This window comes from Pseudophryne corroboree, chromosome 3 (assembly GCF_028390025.1).
Source record: "Pseudophryne corroboree isolate aPseCor3 chromosome 3, aPseCor3.hap2, whole genome shotgun sequence".
NCBI lineage: Eukaryota > Metazoa > Chordata > Amphibia > Anura > Myobatrachidae > Pseudophryne > Pseudophryne corroboree.
Genome location: NC_086446.1, coordinates 771,187,098 through 771,210,598, shown reverse-complemented (window position 1 = coordinate 771,210,598; position 23,501 = coordinate 771,187,098). Strand labels below are relative to the sequence as shown.

At 49.6% G+C, this 23,501-nt stretch overlaps 1 protein-coding gene across 1 annotated transcript in view; it reads right to left on the bottom strand.

The window, feature by feature from the left end:
- The window catches only part of LOC135056852 (centrosome-associated protein CEP250-like), a 140,250-nt gene that overhangs the window by 64,386 nt on the left and 52,363 nt on the right, over window positions 1-23,501 (bottom strand). Inside the window, exon 2 of the mRNA XM_063962521.1 lies at window positions 2,642-2,788. Within this exon, the coding sequence (XP_063818591.1) occupies window positions 2,642-2,755 (114 nt within the window). The 5' untranslated portion in view covers window positions 2,756-2,788. The remainder of the gene's footprint in view (window positions 1-2,641; window positions 2,789-23,501) is intronic.

The following is a 23,501-nucleotide window of genomic DNA, read 5'->3' as shown; positions in this document are numbered from 1 at the left end:
GAAGCTGCTTGGTGCACTCTCTTACCCTTTCCTTTGCCTCGGGGCAAATATGACTGTCCTTTCGCCCGCTTGTTCCTATAGGAACGAAAGGACTGCGGCTGAAAAGACGGTGTCTTTTTCTGTTGGGAGGGGACCTGAGGTAAAAAGGTGGATTTCCCGGCTGTTGCCGTGGCCACCAAATCCGATAGACCGACCCCAAATAATTCCTCCCCCTTATACGGCAATACTTCCATATGCCGTTTGGAATCCGCATCACCTGACCATTGTCGCGTCCATAAACTTCTTCTGGCAGATATGGACATCGCACTTACTCTCGATGCCAGAGTGCAAATATCCCTCTGTGCATCTCGCATATATAGAAATGCATCCTTTAAATGCTCTATAGTCAGTAAAATACTGTCCCTATCCAGGGTATCAATATTTTCAGTCAGGGAATCCGACCAAACCACCCCAGCACTGCACATCCATGCAGAGGCGATGGCTGGTCGCAGTATAACACCAGTATGAGTGTATATACTTTTCAGGGTAGTTTCCAGCCTCCTATCTGCTGGATCCTTGAGGGCGGCCGTTTCAGGAGACGGTAACGCCACTTGTTTTGATAAGCGTGTGAGCGCCTTATCCACCCTAGGGGGTGTTTCCCAGCGCGCCCTAACCTCTGGCGGGAAAGGATATAATGCCAATAACTTCTTTGAAATTAGCAGTTTTCTATCGGGGTTAACCCACGCTTCATCACACACTTCATTCAATTCGTCTGATTCAGGAAAAACTACAGGTAGTTTTTTCAGACCCCACATAATACCCCTTTTTGTGGTACATGCAGTATCAGAGATATGTAAAGTCTCCTTCATTGCCGTGATCATATAACGTGTGGCCCTACTGGAAAATACGTTTGTTTCTTCACCGTCGACACTAGATTGGGTGTCTGTGTCTGGGTCTGTGTCGACCGACTGAGGTAAAGGGCGTTTTACAGCCCCTGACGGTGTCTGAGACGCCTGTACAGGTACTAACTGGTTTGCCGGCCGTCTCATGTCGTCAACTGATTTTTGTAATGTGCTGACATTATCACGTAATTCCATAAATAAAGCCATCCATTCCGGTGTCGACTCCCTAGGGGGTGACATCACCATTACCGGCAATTGCTCCGCCTCCACACCAACATCGTCCTCATACATGTCGACACACACGTACCGACACACAGCAGACACACAGGGAATGCTCTTATCGAAGACAGGACCCCACTAGCCCTTTGGGGAGACAGAGGGAGAGTTTGCCAGCACACACCCAAGCGCTATAAATATATAGGAACAACCCTATAGAAGTGTTGTCTCCCTTATAGCAGCTTAATATATATCAAAAACGCCAAAAAAAAAAGTGCCCCCCCCCCCTCTCTTTTTTACCCTGTTTCTGTAGTGCAGTGCAGGGGAGAGTCCTGGGAGCCTTCCTCGCAGCGGAGCTGAGCAGGAAAATGGCGCTGTGTGCTGAGGAGATAGGCCCCGCCCCCTATTTCGGCGGGCTCTTCTCCGGAGTTTGTGAGACCTGGCAGGGGTTAAATACATCCATATAGCCCCAAGGGCTATATGTGATGTATTTTTTAGCCAGAACAAGGTATTCTCATTGCTGCCCAGGGCGCCCCCTGCAGCGCCCTGCACCCTCCGTGACCGCTGGTGTGAAGTGTGTGACAACAATGGCGCACAGCTGCAGTGCTGTGCGCTACCTCATGAAGACTGAAAAGTCTTCTGCCGCCGGTTTCTGGACCTCTTCGCTTTTCGGCATCTGCAAGGGGGTCGGCGGCGCGGCTCCGGGACCGGACTCCATGGCTGGGCCTGTGTTCGATCCCTCTGGAGCTAATGGTGTCCAGTAGCCTAAGAAGCCAATCCATCCTGCACGCAGGTGAGTTCACTTCTTCTCCCCTAAGTCCCTCGTTGCAGTGAGCCTGTTGCCAGCAGGACTCACTGAAAATAAAAAACCTAAAAACTTTTTCTAAGCAGCTCTTTAGGAGAGCCACCTAGATTGCACCCTGCTCGGACGGGCACAAAAACCTAACTGAGGCTTGGAGGAGGGTCATAGGGGGAGGAGCCAGTGCACACCACCTGATCCTAAAGCTTTATTTTTGTGCCCCGTCTCCTGCGGAGCCGCTAATCCCCATGGTCCTGACGGAGTCCCCAGCATCCACTAGGACGTTAGAGAAAAGTAATTAGAAGCTTTACTGTAGGGCATAATGTATCACGGGTATTGCTGTGTGCGGCATAATATGGTGCAGGGGGCATTACTGTGTGGGGCTTAATATGGTGGAATACATTTTTTTCCCTGTGTTGGCCAAGGTCTGTTGGTGCAGGGTCAAAAACTGGGGTGTAAGGTAGTCTTTTCCTGTGAGCCCACGCCCATTTTGGTGAGAGAATACCCATTTTAGAGAGCCTGCGCCCCCTCTCCGGCCGGCGACACAGGCTTGAGCACCCACCAGCAAAAACATAAATCGGCACCTCTGCTGGTAAGTATAGTTCCAAAGGCAGCTGGAGGGCCAAGGTTAAAGACCCTACTCTATTAGATTTTCTGTCTGTTTGACACACTCAGCTGCTCATGTCAATCTTTGCGTCATACTGTTACGTCGCTATACGCGGTGAGTATACTCCTCGCGGCTCACCTTCGCCTGCAGCTTCTCCACCAGCACCGCTTGTCGCTTCTGAGCCTCTAGAGAGTTTTGCAGCTCCCTCTGCAGAGCAAGCCAATCCCGGCCAAGCTCCACCCCCTGCGTCATTGCTACGCGAGCGTGGTCGGCATCCACTTAAACCTGGGCAGAAATAAATACAGAACATATTAGCAGCATCAAAATACCTAAGCAATGCACATTATAAATGCACCACAGATACAGTACACACCGAACCAGTGTATATATGTCTCATACACTTCATCATCAGAAATGACACAGGATGTACTTTTTTTTTTTTTTTAGAACATTATCTAGGTAATGTTAAAATAGGATTTTAATACCTACCGATAAATCCTTTTCTCTTAGTCCGTAGAGGATGCTGGGGTCACCATTAGAACCATGGGGTATAGACGGGATCCGCAGGAGACATGGGCACTTTAAGACTTTGAAAGGGTGTAAAATGGCTCCTCCCTCTATGCCCCTCCTCCAGACTCCAGTTATAGGAACTGTGCCCAGGGAGACATTTCGAGGAAAGGATTTATTGTTAAACGAAGGTGAGATTCATACCAGCTCACACCTCTAGCATGCCGCACAACGTGGCATTCAACTGAACACAAGCCAACGGCATAAGCAATAGCAGCAACAGACTGACAATAAACGTAACACAACATGTGTGTAACCACAACTAATAACTGCAGACACAGTACGCACTGGGACGGGCGCCCAGCATCCTCTACGGACTAAGAGAAAAGTATTTACCGGTAGGTATTAAAATCCTATACTCTCATACGTCCTAGAGGATGCTGGGGTCACCATTAGAACCATGGAGTTATACTAAAGCTCTAGAACGGGCGGGAGAGTGCGGATGACTCTGCAGCACCGATTGACCAAACTTAAAGGTCTTCATCGGCCAAGGTGTCAAACTTGTTGAACTTTGCAAATGTGTTTGACCCCGACCAAGTAGCTGCTCGGCAAAGTTGCAATGCCGAGACCCCCCGGGCAGCCGCCCAGGACGAGCCCACCTTTCTGGTAGAATGGGCCTTCACCGATTCCGGTAACGGCAATCCAGCCGTGGAATGAGCATGTTGATTCGTATTATAGATCCAGCGTGCAATGGTCTGCTTGCAAGCAGGACACCCAACCTTGTTGGGAGCATACAGGACAAACAGAGCCTCTGTTTTCCTAATCTGAGCCGTTTTAGCGACATAAATCTTCAAGGCTCTGACCACATCCAGAGATTTTGACTCAGCGAAGGTGTCAGTAGCCACAGGCACCCCAATAGGTTGGTTCATGTGGAAAGAAAAAACCACCTTCGGTAGAAATTGCTGACATGTCCTCAATTCAGCTCTATCCACATGGAAGATCAAGTAAGGACTCTTGTGAGACAAGGCCGCTAACTCAGACACCCGCCTTGCAGATGCCAAGGCCAACAGGATGACCACTTTCCAAGTGAGGAATTTCAACTCCACCTTCCGTAAAGGTTCAAACCAATGTGATTGAAGGAACTGCAACACCACATTAAGATCCCATGGTGCCACTGGAGGCACAAATGGAGGTTGGATGTGCAACACGCCTTTCACGAAAGTCTGAACTTCTGGAAGGGAGGCCAATTGTTTCTGAAAGAAAACCGATAAGGCTGAAATCTGTACCTTAATTGAGCCCAATTTTAGGCCCGCATCCACACCTGCTTGTAGAAAATGGAGAAAACGTCCTAGCCGAAACTCTTCCGTAGGAGCCCCCTTGGATTCACACCCAGAAACATATTTTCTCCAAATACGGTGGTAATGTTTAGACGTTACCCCTTTTCTGTCCTGAATAAGTGTGGGAATGACTTCACTGGGAATACCCTTAAGGGCTAGGATTTTGCGCTCAACTGCCATGCCGTCAAACGTAGCCGCGGTAAGTCCTGATACACGCACGGCCCCTGTTGTAACAGGTCCTCGCGCAGAGGAAGAGGCCAGGGATCTCTTATGAGCAATCCCTGAAGATCTGGATACCAAGCCCTCCTTGGCCAGTCTGGGACAATGAGGATCACCCGGAACTTTGTTCTTCTTATGATCTTTAGAACTTTTGGAATGAGAGGAAGTGGAGGGAATACATACACCGACTGAAACACCCACGGTGTCACCAGTGCATCCACTTCAATTGCTTGAGGGTCCCTTGACCTGGAACAATGTCTCTGAAGCTTCTTGTTGAGACGAGATGCCATCATGTCTACTTGAGGAACTCCCCAACGACTTGTCACCTCTGCGAAGACTTTTTGGTGGAGGCCCCACGCTCCTGGATGGAGATCGTGTCTGCTGAGGAAGTCTGCTTCCCAGTTGTCCACTCCGGAATGAAGATCGCTGACAGAGCGCTTGTATGCTTCTCCGCCCAGCGGAAAATCTTTGTGGCTTCTGCCATGGCCGCTCTGCTTTTCGTTCCACCCTGGCGGTTTATGTATGCTACTGCTGTTCTATTGTCCGATTGAATCAGGACGGGCAGATTGCGCAGAAGATGTTCTGCTTGAAGAAGGCCGTTGTAAATGGCCCTTAACTCCAGAACGTTTATGTGTAGACAAGTTTCTTGGCTTGACCATCTTCCCTGGAAATTTTCCCCGTGTGACTGCACCCCAGCCTCGGAGACTCGCATCGATGGTTACCAGGATCCAGTCCTGGATCCCGTACCTGCGCCCCTCTAGGAGGTGAGAGCTGTGCAGTCACCACAGGAGTGATATTCTGGTCTTGGAAGACAGGATTATTCTTTTGTGCATGTGCAGGTGGGATCCGGACCACTTGTCCAACAGGTCGCACTGAAACACTCTGGCATGGAATCTGCCAAACTGAATGGCCTCGTAGGTAGCCACCATTTTCCCCAGTAACCGAGTGCATTGATGGACTGACACACTTGTCGGTTTCAAAATTTGTTTGACCAGGTTCTGAATTTCCAGAGCCTTTTCCACTGGAAGAAAAACTCTCTGTAATTCTGTGTCCAGAATCATTCCCAAAAACGACAGCCGCGTCAACGGCACCAACTGCGATTTCGGCAAGTTTAGGAGCCAACCGTGTTGTTGCAGAACTGTCAGGGAGAGCGTAACTTTTTCCAGTAACTGGTCCCTGGATCTCGCCTTTATCAGGAGATCGTCCATGTAAGGGATAATTGTGACTCCCTGCTTGCGCAGGAGAACCATCATTTCCGCCATTACTTTGGTGAAAACCCTCGGAGCTGTGGACAGACCAAAACGGCAACGTCTGAAATTGGTAATGACAATCCTGAACTGCAAACCTCAGGTAAGCCTGATGCGGAGGATAAATGGGAACATGTAAGTAGGCATCCTTTATGTCTACCGACACCATAAAATCCCCTTCCTCCAGACTGGAGATCACTGCCTGCAGAGATTCCATCTTGAATTTGAATTTTCTTCGGTAGAAATTGAGGGATTTTAGATTCAGGATTGGTCTGACCGAGCCGTCCGGCTTCGGGACCACGAACAGGCTCGAATAAAATCTTTCTCCCTGTTGTGACGGGGGAACCTTGATAATGACCTGATTTAGGCACAACTTTTGTATTGCGTCGCGTACAACCTCCCTGTCCGGAAGAGAAGCAGGTAAGGCCGATTTGAAAAATCGGCGAGGGGGAACGTCTTGAAATTCTAGTTTGTACCCCTGGGATACTATTTCCAAAACCCATGTCTCCAGGGCCGAACGAACCCAGAACTGACTGAAGAGTTTTAGACGCGCCCCCCACCAGTGCGGACTCCCGCAGAGGAGCCCCAGCGTCATGCGGTGGATTTGGCAGAAGCCGAGGAGGACTTCTGCTCCTGGGAACCTGCCACTGCCGGTGACTTTTTTCCTTTCCCCCTTCCTCTAGTAGCAAGGAAAGAAGACCCTCATCCTTTCTTGTATTTATTGGGCCGAAAGGACTGCATCTGATAGTGGTGTGTTTTCTTTTGTTGTGCAGGAACATAAGGTAAAAAGGACAACTTACCCGCGGTAGCCGTAGATACCAAATCTGCGAGGCCGTCACCAAACAAGACACCACCTTTATACTGCAGAGACTCCATATTTTTCTTAGAGTCGGCATCAGCATTCCATTGATGAATCCACAATGCTCTCCTAGCCGAGACTGCCATGGCATTGTCCCGTGATCCCAAGAGGCCAAAATCCCTTGCGGCTTCCTTTAGGTAGGCTGCAGCGTCCCTGATATGATCTAGTGTCAAGAGAACGCTATCCCTATCTAGGGTATCTATATCAGATGACAAGTAATCTGCCCATTTTTCGATAGCACTACTCACCCACGCAGATGCAATGGCTGGCCTGAGCAGCGTACCTGTGGTGACATAAATGTATGTATATGGATTTCAATGTATTTTCCTGCCTACGATCCGCAGGATCCTTAAGGGCTGGCGTGTCAGGGGACCGAAGAGCCACCTTTTTGGACAGCCGTGACAGAGTTTTGTCCACAATGGGTGGTGACTCCCACTTTTCCCTATCACCAGAGGGAAACTGATACGCCACTGGAATCCTTTTGGGAATCTGAAACTTTTTGTCAGGATTTTCCCAAACCTTTTCAAATAGGGTGTTCAGTTCATGAGAGGGAGGACACGTTACCTCAGGCTTCTTCCCCTTATACATACAGACCCTTTTGTCAGGAACAAGAGGGTCCTCCGAGATATGTATTACGTCTTTTATCGCCACAATCATGTACCGAATGCTCTTTGCTAATTTTGGATCTAATCTGGTATCACTGTAGTCGACACTGGAGTCAGAGTCTGTGTCTGCCAACTGGGCAAATGATCTTTTTTGTGACCTCGAGGGGGTCTGGGCTTGTAACAATACATCCTCCACAGATTTATTCCATGCCTGGTTCTGAGACTCCGATTTATCCAATCTCTTATTAATAAGAGCCACATTAGCATTCAAAGCATTCAACACATTTACCCAATCAGGAGTCGGCGGTGCAGACAGGTTCACTCCCACAGTCGTTTGTGTCCCTAATACAGCCTCCTCCTGGGAAGAGCACTCTACCTCAGACATGCCGACACACGTGTATTCACCACTCACAGACACACTGGGCATATAGGGGACAGACCCACAGTAAAGTCTGTCAGAAAGACACAGAGGGAGTTTGCCAGCTCACACCCCAGCGCTTCACCAACGGTTCTGAAAACACTAAATAATGTCCCAGACCTTCAGCGCTTTTATAATCAACATATATTGCACCAAATTTACTGTGCCCCCCCCCCCCCCCCCGTTTTTCACCCCGATTCTTATGCAGCAGTGAGAAAAAGGACCAGCGTCTCTGCAGCCTGTGTAGAGAAAATGGCGCTGGGCTGTGTGAGCTGTGAGGGCTAAGCTCCGCCCCCGTAATGGCGCGCTTCAGTCTCGCAATTTTTTCAAAACTTTTATACTGGCGGGGGTTAGGACAGTGCCCTGGCACTATGTCCCTTGTTGCCAGTGTCATATAGAGGTTTATATGCTGCCCAGGGCGTCCGCCCGCCCGCCCCCCCCCCCCCCGCGCCCTGCACCCTGTAGTGCCGCTGTGTGTGGGAGCATGGTGCGCAGCGCGATCGCTGTGTGTTACCTCAGAAGCAGTCACTGAAGTCTTCTTTGCTTCTGCTACTCACCTTTCTTCTGACTTCTGGCTCTGCAAGGGGGGTGACGGCGGGCTCTGGGAACGAGCATCTAGGCGTACCTAGCAAACAGACCCTCGGGAGCTAATGGTGTCCTGTAGCCAAGAAGCAGAGTCTTTAAACTCACAGAAGTAGGTCTGCTTCTCTCCCCCAAGTCCCACGAAGAAGGGAGCCTGTTGCCAGCAGTTCTCCCTGAAAATAAAAAACCTAACATAAGTCTTTTCAGAGAAACTCAGTAGAGCTCCTCAGAGTGCATCCAGTCTTCCTAGGCACAGATTCTAAACTGGAGTCTGGAGGAGGTGCATAGAGGGAGGAGCCAGTTCACACCCCTTTGAAAGTCTTAAAGTGCCCATGTCTCCTGCTGATCCCGTCTAAACCCCATGGTTCTTGATGTGACCCCAGCATCTTCTAGGACGTATGAGAAAATAAGATTTTACTTACCAGTAAATCTATTTCTCCTAGTCCGTAGAGGATGCTGGGGACTCCGTAAGGACCATGGGGAATAGACGGGCTCCGCAGGGGACTGGGCACTCTTTAAGAAAGACTTTAGGATTCTGGGTGTGCACTGGCTCCTCCCTCTATGCCCCTCCTCCAGACCTCAGTTAGGGAAACTGTGCCCAGAGGAGACGAACAGTACGAGGAAAGGATTTTAGTTAACCTAAGGGCAAGATTCATACCAGCCACACCAATCACACTGCATAACCTGTGACAAACTACCCAGTTAACAGCATGAACAACAACATAGACTCGGTTCAAACCGAGGAAGCTATAACATAACCCTTATGTAAGCAATAACTATATACAAGTCTTGCAGAAGAAGTCCGCACTTGGGACGGGCGCCCAGCATCCTCTACGGACTACGAGAAATAGATTTACCGGTAAGTAAAATCTTATTTTCTCTAACATCCTAGAGGATGCTGGGGACTCCGTAAGGCCCATGGGGATTATACCAAAGCTCTCAAACGGGCGGGAGAGTGTGGATGACTCTGCAGCACCGAATTGAGCAAACAGGAGGTCCTCCTCAGCCAGGGTATCAAACTTATAGAACTTTGCAAAGGTGTTTGACCCCGACCAAGTAGCTGCTCGGCACAACTGTAATGCCGAGACCCCTCGGGCAGCCGCCCAAGAAGAGCCCACCTTCCTAGTGGAATGGGCCTTAACCGATTTAGGCAATGGCAATCCTGCCGTAGAATGCGCCTGCTGAATCGTATTACAGATCCAGCGAGCAATAGTCTGCTTTGAAGCAGGAGCGCCAACCTTGTTGGCCGCATACAGAACAAACAGAGCTTCAGTCTTCCTGATCCTAGCTGTTCTGGACACATAAATCTTCAAAGCCCTGACCACATCCAGGGACTCGGAATCCCCCAAGTCCCGCGTAGCCACAGGCACGACAATAGGTTGGTTCATATGAAAAGATGAGACCACCTTTGGCAGAAATTGAGGACGAGTCCTCGATTCTGCCCTATCCACATGAAAAACCAGGTAGGGGCTTTTATATGACAAAGCCGCCAATTCCGAAACACGCCTTGCAGAAGCCAAGGCCAATAACATAACCACTTTCCAAGTGAGAAATTTCAATTCCACCGTCTTGAGTGGTTCAAACCAAGGTGACTTGAGGAAACTTAATACCACGTTAAGATCCCAAGGCGCCACCGGAGGTACAAAGGGAGGCTGAATATGCAGTATCCCCTTCACAAATGTCTGTACTTAAGGAAGAGAAGCCAATTCTTTTTGGAAGAAAATTGATAAGGCCGAAATTTGGACCTTTATGGACCCTAATTTTAGGCCCAAATGGAACTCCTCCGTAGGAGCAGTTCTGGCCTCACACCAAGACACATATTTTCGCCATTTACGGTGATAATGTTTCGATGTCACGTCCTTCCTAGCCTTGATCAGGGTAGGAATGACCTCCTCCGGAATACCTTTTTCCGCTAGGATCCGGCGTTCAACCGCCATGCCGTCAAACGCAGCCGCAGTAAGTCTTGGAACAGTCAGGGCCCCTGCTGCAGCAGATCCTGCCTTAGGGGAAGAGGCCATGGATCTTCTGTGAGCAACTCTTGCAGATCCGGATACCAAGTCCTTCGTGGCCAATCCGGAACATTGAGGATCGTTCTGACTCCTCTTAGCCTTATTATTCTCAACACCTTGGGTATGAGAGGTAGAGGAGGGAACACATAGACCGATCCGAACACCCAAGGTGTCACTAGAGCGTCTACCGCTACCGCCTGAGGGTCCCTGGACCTGGCGCAATACCGCTTTAGCTTTTTGTTGAGACGGGACGCCATCATGTCTATCTGAGGCAGTCCCCACCGACCCACGATCTGTGCGAAGACTTCTGGATGAAGTCCCTACTCTCCCGGATGCAGGTTGTGTCTGCTGAGGAAGTCCGCTTCCCAGTTGTCCACCCCCGGGATGAATACTGCTGATAGGGCGCTTACATGGCCTTCCGCCCAGCTAAGAATCCTGGTCGCTTCTGCCATGGCCACTCTGCTCCTTGTGCCGCCTTGGCGGTTTACATGAGCCACTGCCGTGACATTGTCTGACTGAATCAGAACCGGTTTGTCCCGAAGCAATGCCTCCGCTTGGCGTAGGGCGTTGTATATGGCCCTCAACTCCAGGACGTTGATGTGGAGACCAGTCTCTAGATTTGACCAGAGACCTTGGAAATTTCTTCCCAGTGTGACCGCTCCCCAACCTCGGAGGCTTGCATCCGTGGTCACCAGGATCCAGTCCTGATTTCCGAACCTGCGGCCTTCTAGGAGGTGAGCACTGTGCAGCCACCACAGGAGAGATACCCTGGCTCTGGGAGACAGGGTGATCCTCTGATGCATTTGTAAATGGGACCCAGACCGTTTGTCCAGTAGATCCCATTGAAAGGTCCTCGCATGGAACCTGCCGAAGGGGATGGCCTGGTACGATGCCACCGTCTTCCCCAGGACATGTGTGCAATGATGCACTGAACCGTTTTTAGCTTTAATAGGTTCCTGACCAGGGCTATGAGCTCCTGAGCCTTTTCCATCGGAAGAAAAACCTTTTTCTGGTCTGTGTCTAGAATCAGACCCAGAAAGGTCAGGCGCGTTGTAGGAATCAGCGGCGACTTCGGAATATTGAGAATCCAGCCGTGCCCCTGCAACATCCTCACCTACAGCGAGACGCTGTCCAGCAACTTCTCCCGAGATCTCGCCTTTATGAGGAGATCGTCCAAGTATGGGATAATTGTGACCCCCTGCTTGCGCAGGAGCACCATCATTTCCGCCATTACCTTGGTGAAAATTCTCGGGGCTGTGGAAAGCCCAAACGGCAACGTCTGAAATTGGTAATGACAGTCCTGTACTGCAAATCTCAGGAACGCCTGATGAGGAGGGAAAATTGGAACATGAAGGTACGCATCCTTTATGTCCAGGGACACCATCCAATCCCCACCCTCCAGGCTGGCGATGACCGCTCTGAGCGATTCCATCTTGAACTTGAACTTTTTCAAGTACAAGTTCAGGGATTTTAGATTCAAAATGGGCCTGACCAAACCGTCCGGTTTTGGGACCAGAAAGAGGGTTGAGTAATACCCCTTTCCTTGCTGGAGAAGAGGAACTTTGACTATCACCTGTTGAAGATACAATTTTTGAATTGCAGTCAACACTAACTCCCTCTCTGACGGGGGAAGCTGGCAGAGCCGATTTGAAAAACAGGCGAGGAGGCACGTCTTCGAATTCCAGCCTGTATCCCTGAGAAACAATCTCTATAGCCCAGGAATCCACCTGTGAGTGAACCCAGACATGGCTGAAATATCGTAGACGCGCCCCCACTTGAGCTGACTCCCCCCGGGAAGCCCCAGCGTCATGCGGTGGACTTTGCAGATGTAGGGGAGGACTTCTGCTCCTGGGAACTAGCTGCATGCAGCTTTTTTCCCTTGCCTTTTCCTCTTGCAAGGAAGGACGATCCCCGTACCTTCTTGCTTTTATTGGAACGAAAGGACTGCATTTGATAATGAGGTGCCTTTTTAGTATGCTGCGGGGGGACATAAGGTAAGAAATTCGATTTACCGGCCGTAGCAGTAGAGACAAGGTCCGAGAGGCCTTCTCCAAACAACTCCTACCCCTTGTAAGGCAACGACTCCATATGCCACTTTGAGTTGGCATCCCCCGTCCACTGTCGGGTCCACAGGAGTCGCCTAGCAGAAATAGACAGCATTTATTCTGGAGCTTAGTAAACAAATGTCTCTTTGAGCATCCCTCATATATAAAGCAGCATCTTTGATATGCTCTAGGGTCATCTGAATGGAATCCTTATCTAGGGTTTCAAGTTCCGTAGATAAGGAATCTGTCCATGCCGCGATAGCACTACAAACCCAGGCCGATGCCATAGCCGGTCTAACGATAGTACCGGAATGTGTGTAAATGTGCTTCATGGTAACCTCCTGCTTACGATCAGCAGGATCCTTGAGGGAAGCTGTATCCTGAGAAGGCAGTGCCACCTTCTTGGATAAGCGTATCAGCGCCTTGTCTACCTTCGGCGAAGATTCCCATCGTATCCTGTCCTTTTGCGGAAAGGGATACGCCATAAGAATCCTTTTGGGAACTTGTAGTCTCCTAACTGGAGATTCCCAAGCCTTTTCGCACAAGTCGCTTAGTTCAAATGAGGACGGAAAAGTGACCACAGGCCTTTTCCCTTTATACATGTGTACCCTCGTGTCAGGGACAGGGGGTTCCTCAGTAATATGCAAAACCTCTTTAATGGCCATAATCATGTAACGAATACCTTTCGCCACCTTTGGCTGTAATTTTGCATCCTCATAGTCGTCACTAGAGTCAGTATCTGTGTCGGTATCTGTGTCAGTGATCTGGGATATGGTGCGTTTTTGAGACCCCGAAGGTCCTGGTGCCACAGGGACAGGCATGGTCTGACCACCTGACTGATCCCTAGCTTCAGCGTTGTCTAATCGTTTATGCAGTAAATTTACATTTGCATTCAAGACATTCCACATATCCACCCAGTCCGCTGTCGGCGTTGCCGACGGCGACCTGACCATCATGCACTCCCCCTCCTCTCCTTAGGTGAGCCTTCCCCGTCAAACATGTCAACACACTTCACACACACAGGGAATCTCTTTTCTGAAGACAGGTTCCCCCTGAGGCCCCTTGGAGAGACAGAGAGAGAGTTTGCCAGCACACACCCCAGCGCTATATAACCCTGGAGAAAAACACAGACTGTTTACCCAGTAGCGCTGCTTAATGTGTAAACGCCAATAATGTGCCCCCCCTCTACTTTAAAACCCCCTTTCACTGTGTGTCAAGCAGGGGAGAGTCCGGGGAGCTTCCTCTCAGCGGTGCTGTGTAGAGAAAATGGCGCTGGCGAGTGCTGCGGGAGAAGCCCCGCCCCCTCGGCGGCTGGCTTCTATCCCGCTCAAACTTATAAAAAAATGGCGGGGGCTCTTTTATATACATGTACAGTGCCCACCTGTACATGTATATACACTTTTGCCATAGGAGAGGTGTTTTATTGCTGCCCAGGGCGCCCCCCCCCTGCACCCTTACAGTGACCGGAGTGTGTGAGGTGTAGCGGAGCAATGACGCACAGCTGCAGTGCTGTGCGTTACCTCTGTGAAGCACCGAAGGCTTCTGCCGCCTGAGACGTCTTCTGTCTTCGTTTCTTCTGGCTCTGTGAGGAGAACGGCGGCGCGGCTCTGGGGTGAACGCCCAGGACGAACCTGTGTTCATTCCCTCTGGAGCTAATGGTGTCCAGTAGCCGAGGAAGCAGAGCTTAACATTTAAGTAGGTCTGCTCCTCTCTCCCCAGTCCCTCGATGCAGGGAGCCTCTTGCCAGCAGTGCTCCCTGAAAAAGAGAAAAAATCCTAACAAAAATGCTTTCTAAGCAGGAAATTCAGGAGAGCTTCCTGCAGTGCACCCATTCTCCTCTGGGCACAGTCTAAAACTGGGGTCTGGAGGAGGGGCATAGAGGGAGGAGCCAGTGCACACCCAGAATCCTAAAGTCTTTCTTAAAGTGCCCTATCTCCTGCGGAGCCCGTCTATTCCCCATGGTCCTTACGGAGTCCCCAGCATCCTCTATGACGTTAGAGAAAATTATTTTTACTATCAGTGTTCTTGGTGCTAAGAGTGCATTTGCATCTCTCTTCCTCCAGCATAGTATTAAAAGCCTCACCATGACAGCATCTTTTGATAACTTTAGTAATATGTAGTGATGAGCAGGTTCGGTTCCTCGGTTAACCCGAGCGCGCACGAACGTCATCATCCCACTGTCGGATTCTCACGAGATTCGTATTCTATATAAGGAGCCGCGCGTCGCCGCCATTTACACTCGTGCATTGGAGATGATAGGGAGAGGACGTGCAGCGTTCTCTCAGTTTCTGTGTTCAGTGTGCTGCAAATATCTGTGCTCAGTGTGCTGCAAATATCTGTGCTCAGTGTGCTGCAAATATCTGTGCTCAGTGTGCTGCAAATATCTGTGCTCAGTGTGCTGCAAATATCTGTGCTCAGTGTGCTGCAAATATCTGTGCTCAGTGTGCTGCAAATATCTGTGCTCAGTGTGCTGCAAATATCTACGTTCTCTGCCTGAAAAACGCTCTATATCTGTGCTGCATTGTAGTATATAGTAGGAGGACAGTGCAGAATTTTGCTGACCACCAGTATATAATATATAGCAGTACGGTACAGTAGTCTATTGCTCTACCTCTGTGTCGTCAAGTATACTACAAAAGTTCAGTAAAATGACCCACAAATCAAAATTAAAAGTGTCTGATGAGAAGCGTAAACTTGCCAATATGCCATTTACGACACGGAGTGGAAAGGAACGGCTGAGGCCCTGGCCTATGTTCATGGCTAGTGGTTCAGATTCACATGAGGATGGAAGCACTCATCCTCTCACTAGAAAACTGCAGTGCCACTCCTAGATGGGTCATGTGTTTGTGTCGGCCACTTGGGTCGCTTAGCTTAGCCATCCAGCGACCTTGGTGCAAATTTTAGGACTAAAAATAATATTGTGAGGTGTGAGGTGTTCAGAATAGACTGGAAATGAGTGGAAAATAAGATTTTAAGGGGTATATGCAATTAGCAGCAAATCGCGGCAAATTATCGGCCGTTTTTCAACTCGACACAATTCGACAGGCTAATTTCGGCAAGTGGGTGCCGAAATTGACCATATGCAATAAAAAACGGATTTGACAGTCCCGCGGCCGAAAAACGGCCGATTTGACGGATTTTGATCCGGTTTTTTAAAAACGGGGAAAACCCGAAAAAAAATGGCGTGGGGTCCCCCCTCCAAAGCATAACCAGCCTCGGGCTCTTCGAGCTGGTCCTGGTTCTAAAAATCCGGGGGGGAAATTGACAGGGATTCCCCATATTTTTAAAACCAGCACCGGGCTCTGCGCCTGGTGCTGGTGCAAAAAATACGGGGGACAAAAAGAGTAGGGGGTCCCCCGTATTTTATACACCAGCATCGGGCTCCACTAGCTGGACAGATAATGCCACAGCCGGGGGTCACTTTTATACAGCGCCCTGCGCCCGTGGCATTAAATATCCAACTAGTCACCCCTGGCCGGGGTACCCTGGGGGAGTGGGGACCCCTTCAATCAAGGGGTGTCCCCCCCCCAGCCACCCAAGGGCCAGGGGTGAAGCCCGAGGCTGTCCCCCCCATCCAAGGGCTGCGGATGGGAGGCTGATAGCCTTGAGAAATGTGAAAGAATATTGTTTTTTCCAGTAGTACTACAAGTCCCAGCAAGCCTCCCCCGCAAGCTGGTACTTGGAGAACCACAAGTACCAGCATGCGGGAGAAAAACGGGCCCGCTGGTACCTGTAGTTCTACTGGGAAAAAAAATATCCAAATAAAAACAGGAGACACACACCTTGATAGTAAAACTTTATTACACAACTGCCGACACACACATACTTACCTATGTTGACCCGCCGACTGCCACAGTCTCCGACGATCCGGGGTACCTGTGAAAAAAATTAGACTCACCTTAATCCAGTGTCCGGGAGATAATCCACGTACTTGTTAAAAAAAAAAAACCCGCAGACCCGACCATGCCGGACTGAAAGGGGTCCCATGTTGACACATCAGACCCCTTTCCCCGAATGTGCCGGGACCCCACGTGACTCCTGTCACTGAGGTCCCTTCAGCCAATCAGGAAGCGCTACTTCCGTGGCGCTCACCTGATTGGCTGTGCGCGTCTGAGGTCAGACAGCGCATCGCAAAGCCTCTCCATTACTTTCAATGGTGGGAACTTTGCGGGTAGCGGTGGGGTTACCCGCGGTCAGCCGCTGACCGCGGGTGACCTCACCGCTGACGCCAAGTTCCCACCATTGAGTATAATGGAGAGGCTTTGCGAGGCGCTGTCTGACAGCTCAGACGTCCAGCCAATCAGCAGAGTGCCAGGACGTTGCGCTCGCTGATTGGCTGAAGTGACCTCGGTGACAGCAGTCACGTGGTGTCCCGGCATTCGGGGAAAGGGGTCTGATGTGTAAACATGGGACCCCCTTTCAGTCCGGCATGGTCGGGTATGCGGCTTGTTTTTTTAACAAGTACGTGGATTATCTCCCGGACACTGGATTGAGGTGAGTCTAATTTTTTTCACAGGTACCCCGGATCGTCGGAGACTGTGGCAGTCGGCGGGTCAACATAGGTAAGTATGTGTGTGTCGGCAGTTGTGTAATAAAGTTTTACTATCAAGGTGTGTGTCTCCTGTTTTTATTTGGATATTTTTTTTTCAGTAGTACTACAGGTACCAGCGGACCCGGTTTTCCTCTGCATGCTGGTACTTGTGGTTCTCCAAGTACCAGCTTGCGGGGGAGGCTTGCTGGGACTTCTAGTACTACAGGAAAAAACAATATTCTTCACATTTTCTCAAGGCTATCAGCCTCCCATCCGCAGCCCTTGGATGGGGGGGGGACAGCCTCGGGCTTCACCCCTGGCCCTTGGGTGGCTGGGGGGGGGACCCCTTGATTGAAGGGGTCCCCACTCCCCCAGGGTACCCCGGCCAGGGGTGACTAGTTGGATATTTAATGCCACGGCCGCAGGGCGCTGTATAAAAGTGACCCCCGGCTGTGGCATTATCTGTCCAGCTAGTGGAGCCCGATGCTGGTGTATAAAATACGGGGGACCCCTACTCTTTTTGTCCCCCGTATTTTTTGCACCAGCACCAGGCGCAGAGCCCGGTGCTGGTTTTAAAAATACGGGGGATCCCCTGTCATTTTTCCCCCCAGATTTTTAGAACCAGGACCGGCTCGAAGAACCCGAGGCTGGTTATGCTATGGAGGGGGGACCCCACGCCATTTTTTACCGGGATTTTACCATTCCAACTAAAAAAAAAAAAAAAAAAAAAATTATTTTAAAAAAAATACTTGTGCCTCCAAAAAAGACAAACCAAGTACCTAATCCCTTCTAATATAAATAGATATGCTATTACCAATAAAAAAAACACCAAAAAAAACATGTTTTCAATTTTTTTTTATTAGTTTCACCCACCAAAGTGTGGCGGATTGAAAATGACGAATTTACTGTCTAAAAGCACTGTTGTCGAATTTCCAAACTTCAATTGAATATACTTTGGTCGAATTGCTGCACTTGTATCATTGCAGAAAAGTCGAATTTGACAAAAGTCGAATTTCAAAAAGTCGAATTTTGAAAGTCCGTTTTTTTGACGGAAAGTACTGAATTGCATTGACGATTTTTTTTTTTTGGCGAAAAAGTCCAGTTTTTCGCCAATTTCGGGAATTCGACCACAATTGCATATACCCCTAAACCTACCGGTAAATCTATTTCTCCTAGACCGTAGAGGATGCTGGGGACTCCGTAAGGACCATGGGGTATAGACGGGCTCCGCAGGAGACATGGGCACCTATAAAGAACTTTTAGTATGGGTGGGCACTGGCTCCTCCCTCTATGCCCCTCCTCCAGACCTCAGTTAGAGAACTGTGCCCAGAGGAGATGGACAATACGAGGAAAGCATTTTGAAAATCTAAGGGCAAGATTCATACCAGTCCACTCCAATCATACCATATAACCTGGAATACACATAACCAGTTAACAGTATGAACAAACAACAGCAACGGTCCAAGACCGATTCCAACTGTAACATAACCCTTATGTAAGCAATAACTATATACAAGTCTTGCAGATTTTCCGCACTGGGACGGGCGCCCAGCATCCTCTACGGACTAGGAGAAATAGATTTACCGGTAGGTTTAAAATCTTATTTTCTCTTACGTCCTAGAGGATGCTGGGGACTCCGTAAGGACCATGGGGTTAATACCAAAGCTCCCAATCGGGCGGTAGAGTGCGGATGACTCTGCAACACCGACTGAGCAAACGCTAGGTCCTCATCAGCCAGGGTATCAAACTTGTAGAATTTAGCAAAAGTGTTTGACCCCGACCAAGTCGCTGCTTGGCAAAGCTGTAATGCCGAGACGCCTCGGGCAGACGCCCAAGAAGGGCCCACCTTCCTAGTGGAATGGGCCTTTACTGAATGTGGTAATGGCAATCCAGTCGTAACATACGCCTGCTGAATCGTGACACAGATTCAGCGAGCAATAGTCTGCTTTGAAGCAGGCGCGCCAATCTTGTTGGCTGCATACAGGACAAACAGAGCCTCTGTTTTCCTAATTCTAGCCGTCCTGGCTACATAAATCTTTAAGGCCCAGACTACATCCAGGGACATGGAATCCTCCAAGTCACTCGTAGCCACAGGCACCACAATAGGTTGGTTCATATGGAATGAAGACACCACCTTAGGTAAAAAAATTGAGGACGAGTCCTCAATTCCGCTCTATCAACATGAAAAATCAAATAGGGGTTCTTGTGAGACAAGGCCGCCAATTCTGACACACGCCTTGCAGATGCCAAGGCCAATAACATGACCACCTTCCAGGTGAGAAATTTCAACTCAACCGTTTTAAGGGGTTTCAAACCAGTGTGATTTTAGGAACTGCAACACCACGTTCAGGTCCCATGGTGCCACTGGGGGCACAAAAGGAGGCTGGATGTGCAGCACTCCCTTTACAAAAGTCTGGACTTCTGGAAGAGAAGCCAATTCCTTCTGAAAGAATATCGACAGGGCCGAAATCTGTACCTTAACAGAGCCTAACTTCAGGCCCATATCCACTCCTGTCTGTAGGAAGTGGAGAAAACGACCCAGATGGAAATCTTCCGTAGGAGCATTCTTGGTTTCACACCAAGAGACATATTTCCGCCAGATACGGTGATAATGTTTCGCAGTCACCTCCTTCCTAGCCTTTATTAGAGTAGGTATGACCTCCTCCGGAATACCCTTCTCAGCTAGGATCCGGCGTTCAACCGCCTCGCCGTCAAACGTAACCGCGGTAAGTCTTGGAACATGCAGTGCCCCTGCTGCAAGAGGTCCTCCCTTAGAGGAAGAGGCCAAGGATCTTCTGTGAGCATCTCTTGAAGATCTGAGTACAAGGCCCTTCGAGGCCAGTCTGGAACAATGAGTATTGTCTGTACTCTTTTTTGCCTTATGATCCTCAACACCTTTGTGATGAGAGGAAGAGGAGGAAACACGTAGACCGATTGGAACACCCCTGGCGTTACCAGAGCGTCTACTGCTATTGCCTGAGGGTCCCGGGACCTGGCACAATACCTCCGAAGCTTCTTGTTTAGGCGTGACGCCATCATGTCTATTTGAGGAACTCCCCAAAGACCCGTTATCTCTGCAAAGACTTCTTGATGAAGTCCCCACTCTCCTGGATGGAGATCGTGTCTGCTGAGGAAGTCTGCTTCCCAGTTGTCCACACCCAGAATGAAGACAGCTGAGAGAGCGCTTGCGTGATTTTCCGCCCAGCGAAGAATCCTGGTGGCTTCTGCCATCGCGACTCTGCTCCTTGTCCCGCCTTGGCGGTTCACATGAGCCACTGCTGTGACATTGTCTGATTGAATCAGCACCGGTAGGTTGCTAAGAAGACTCTCCGCTTGTCGAAAGCCATTGTATATGGCCCTTAATTCCAGCACGTTGATGTGCAGGCAGGACTCCTGGCTTGCCCATAGTCCTTGAAAATGTCTTCCTTGGGTGACTGCTCCCCATGCTCGGAGGCTCGCGTCCGTGGTTACTGGAACCCAGTCTTGAATGCCGAATCTGCGACCCTCTAGGAGGTGAGCACTTTGCAGCCACCATAGAAGAGACACCCTGGCCCTGGGGGACAGTGTTCTCTTTTGATGTAATTGTAGATGGGACCCGGACCATTCGTCCAGAAGGTCCCATTGAAATGTCCTCGCATGGAACCTGCCGAAGGGGATGGCCTCGTAGGCTGCCACCATTTTTCCCAGAACACGAGTGCATTGACGAACTGACACTCTTTTTGGCTTTAGCAGGTCTCTGACCATGTTCTGGAGGTCCTGGGCCTTCTCCAACGGGAGAAAAACCTTCTTTTGTTCCGTGTCCAGTATCATACCTAGGAACGCTAGTCGAGTTGTTGGAACCAACTGTGACTTCGGTAGATTGAGAATCCAACCGTGTTGCTGGAGCACTATCAGAGAGAGTGACACGTTTCTCAGTAATTGCTCTTTTGATCTCGCCTTTATCCGGAGATCGTCCAAGTATGGGATAATTGTGACTCCTTGCTTGCGCAGGACCACCATCATTTTCGCCATTATCTTGGTGAAAATCCTCGGCGCCGTGGAAAGCCCAAACGGCAACATCTGAAACTGGTAATGACAATCCTGTACAGCGAATCTCAGGTACTCCTGATGAGAGTGATATATGGGGACATGAAGGTATGCATCCTTTATGTCCAGTGACACCATAAAATCCCCCCCCCATCTCCAGGCTGACACAGCGTTTGAATTGCAGCTAACACTACATCCCTCACTGAGGTGGAAGCTGGTAAGGCTAACTTGAAAAATCGGCGTGGGGGCACCTCCTCGAATTCCAGTTTGTAGCCTTGGGAAACTATTTCCAACACCCAAGGATCCACGTCTGACCTGACCCAGACTTGGCTGAATAGTCGAAGGCGTGCCCCCACTGGTGCGGACTCCCGCAGGGGAGCCCCAGCGTCATGCAGTGGGTTTTGTAGAAGCCGGGGAGGACTTCTGTTCCTGGGCACCAGCCGAAGCAGGTGTTCTCTTTCCTCTACCCTTACCTCTGGCAAGGAAGGAGGAGCCCCGACCTCTTCTGGACTTTTGCGACCGAAAGGACTGCATCCGATATTGTGGAGTTTTCTTTTCTGTTGGGGAATAAAAGGTAAAAATGTAGATTTACCCGCGGTAGCTGTGGAAACCAGGTCCGCGAGCTCATCCCCAAACAACACGTCACCCTTATAGGGTAAAACCTCCATATGCTTTTTTGAATCCGCATCACCCGTCCATTGGCGGGTCCATAAGGATCTTCTCGCTGAAATAGCCATGGCATTGGCTCTGGAACCCAGCAACCCAATGTCCCTTTGAGCGTCTCTCATATACAATACTGCGTCTTTAATATGGGCTAGAGTTAACAAAATAGTATCCCTATCTAGGGTATCAAGGTCAGCCGACAGGGTATCTGTCCAAGCTGCAACTGCGCTACATACCCATGCCGACGCAATTGCCGGTCTGAGCAAAGCACCAGTATGTGAATAAATAGACTTTAATGTAGTCTCCTGCCTGCGGTCCGCAGGGTCCTTGAGGGCCGCTGTGTCTGGAGACGACAGCGCCACTTTCTTGGACAGGCGTGTTAAAGCCTTGTCCACAGTGGGAGAGGATTCCCAACGTACCCTGTCCTGTGTAGGGAAAGGGTATGCCATATTAAATTCTTTTGGGAATCTGCAGTCTCTTATCTGGAGTCTCCCAAGCTTTTTCAAATAACTCATTAAGTTCATGAGACGGGGGAAAGTTTATTATCTGTTTCTTTCCCTTAAACATGTGTACCCTCGGGATCAGGTCTGAAGATCGACAGTGTCTAGGTCGACCACTATAGGTCGACAGTCACTAGGTCGACATGGATGGAAGGTCGACAGGGTTTCTAGGTCGACATGTGCTAGGTCGACAGGTCTAAAGGTCGACATGAGTTTTTCAAAAAAATTTCTTTTTTTTGAATTTTTTCATACTTAACGATCCACGTGGACTACGATTGGAACGGTAAAGTGTGCCGAGCGAAGCGGTAGCGGAGCAAAGGCACCATGCCCGAAGCATGGCGAGCGAAGCGAGCCATGCGAGGGGACGCGGTGCACTAATTTGGGATCCCGGTCACTCTACGAAGAAAACGACACCAAAAAAAAATCCTCATGTCGACCTTTAGACCTGTCGACCTAGCACATGTCGACCTAGAAACCCTGTCGACCTTCCATCCATGTCGACCTAGTGACTGTCGACCTAAACATTGTCGACCTAGACACTGTCGATTTGATGAACCACACCCGTACCCTCGTGTTGGGAACAGAGGGTTCATCAGCGATATGCAACACATCTCTTATTGCAATAATCATAAACTGAAGAGTCCTTGTCACCTTAGGGTGCAATCTAGCTTCATCATAGTCGACACTGGAATCAGAGTCCGTGTCGGTATCCGTGTCCACAATTTGTGACAAGGGACGCTTTTGAGACACCGACGGCCCTGTGAGTCGGTCCAATCCGAGGATTGACCCCCTGATGCCTCCCTGGATTCAGCTTTATCTAGCCTCTTATGTAAAGATGCCACACTTGCATTCAACATATGCCACATGTCCATGCATTCCTGCGTCGGCACTACCGACGGGGACACACCACTGATCTGCTCCACCTCCTCCTTGGAGAAGCCTTCCGCTTTAGACATGCCGACACGCACGTACCGACACCCCACACACACAGGGATATACCTATAAGGGGACCAATCCCCAACCAGGCCCTTAGGGGTCATAAGACCACTCACCTCCTGATTGTTGCATCTGATTAAATAGCACGGAACTACCTTACTTGGACATTTCATAAACCATCCATTTTACCAACAAATGCTTGTATCTATATTATTGGAATTTTGTTTTTCATGCACAGCTTACCTACAAACACCTAAAAAATCTTACAGAACCACCATTACTTCTTAAACCTCACAATCTTTTCATTACATACGGTCCAAATACATCTCAACACCCACTTTATCTACACTTCTGATTCATTTCATACTAAATCTACACCCATTGGGGTCAATTCTATTCGGCAACTAAAGAATAGCGCCGGGAATTAGCTCCCGACGCTATTCAATTCTGCTACTAGTTGCCCGCAATTGTCGGGAATTCTTCTCTCATCCCCGGGGGATGAGAGAATAAACCC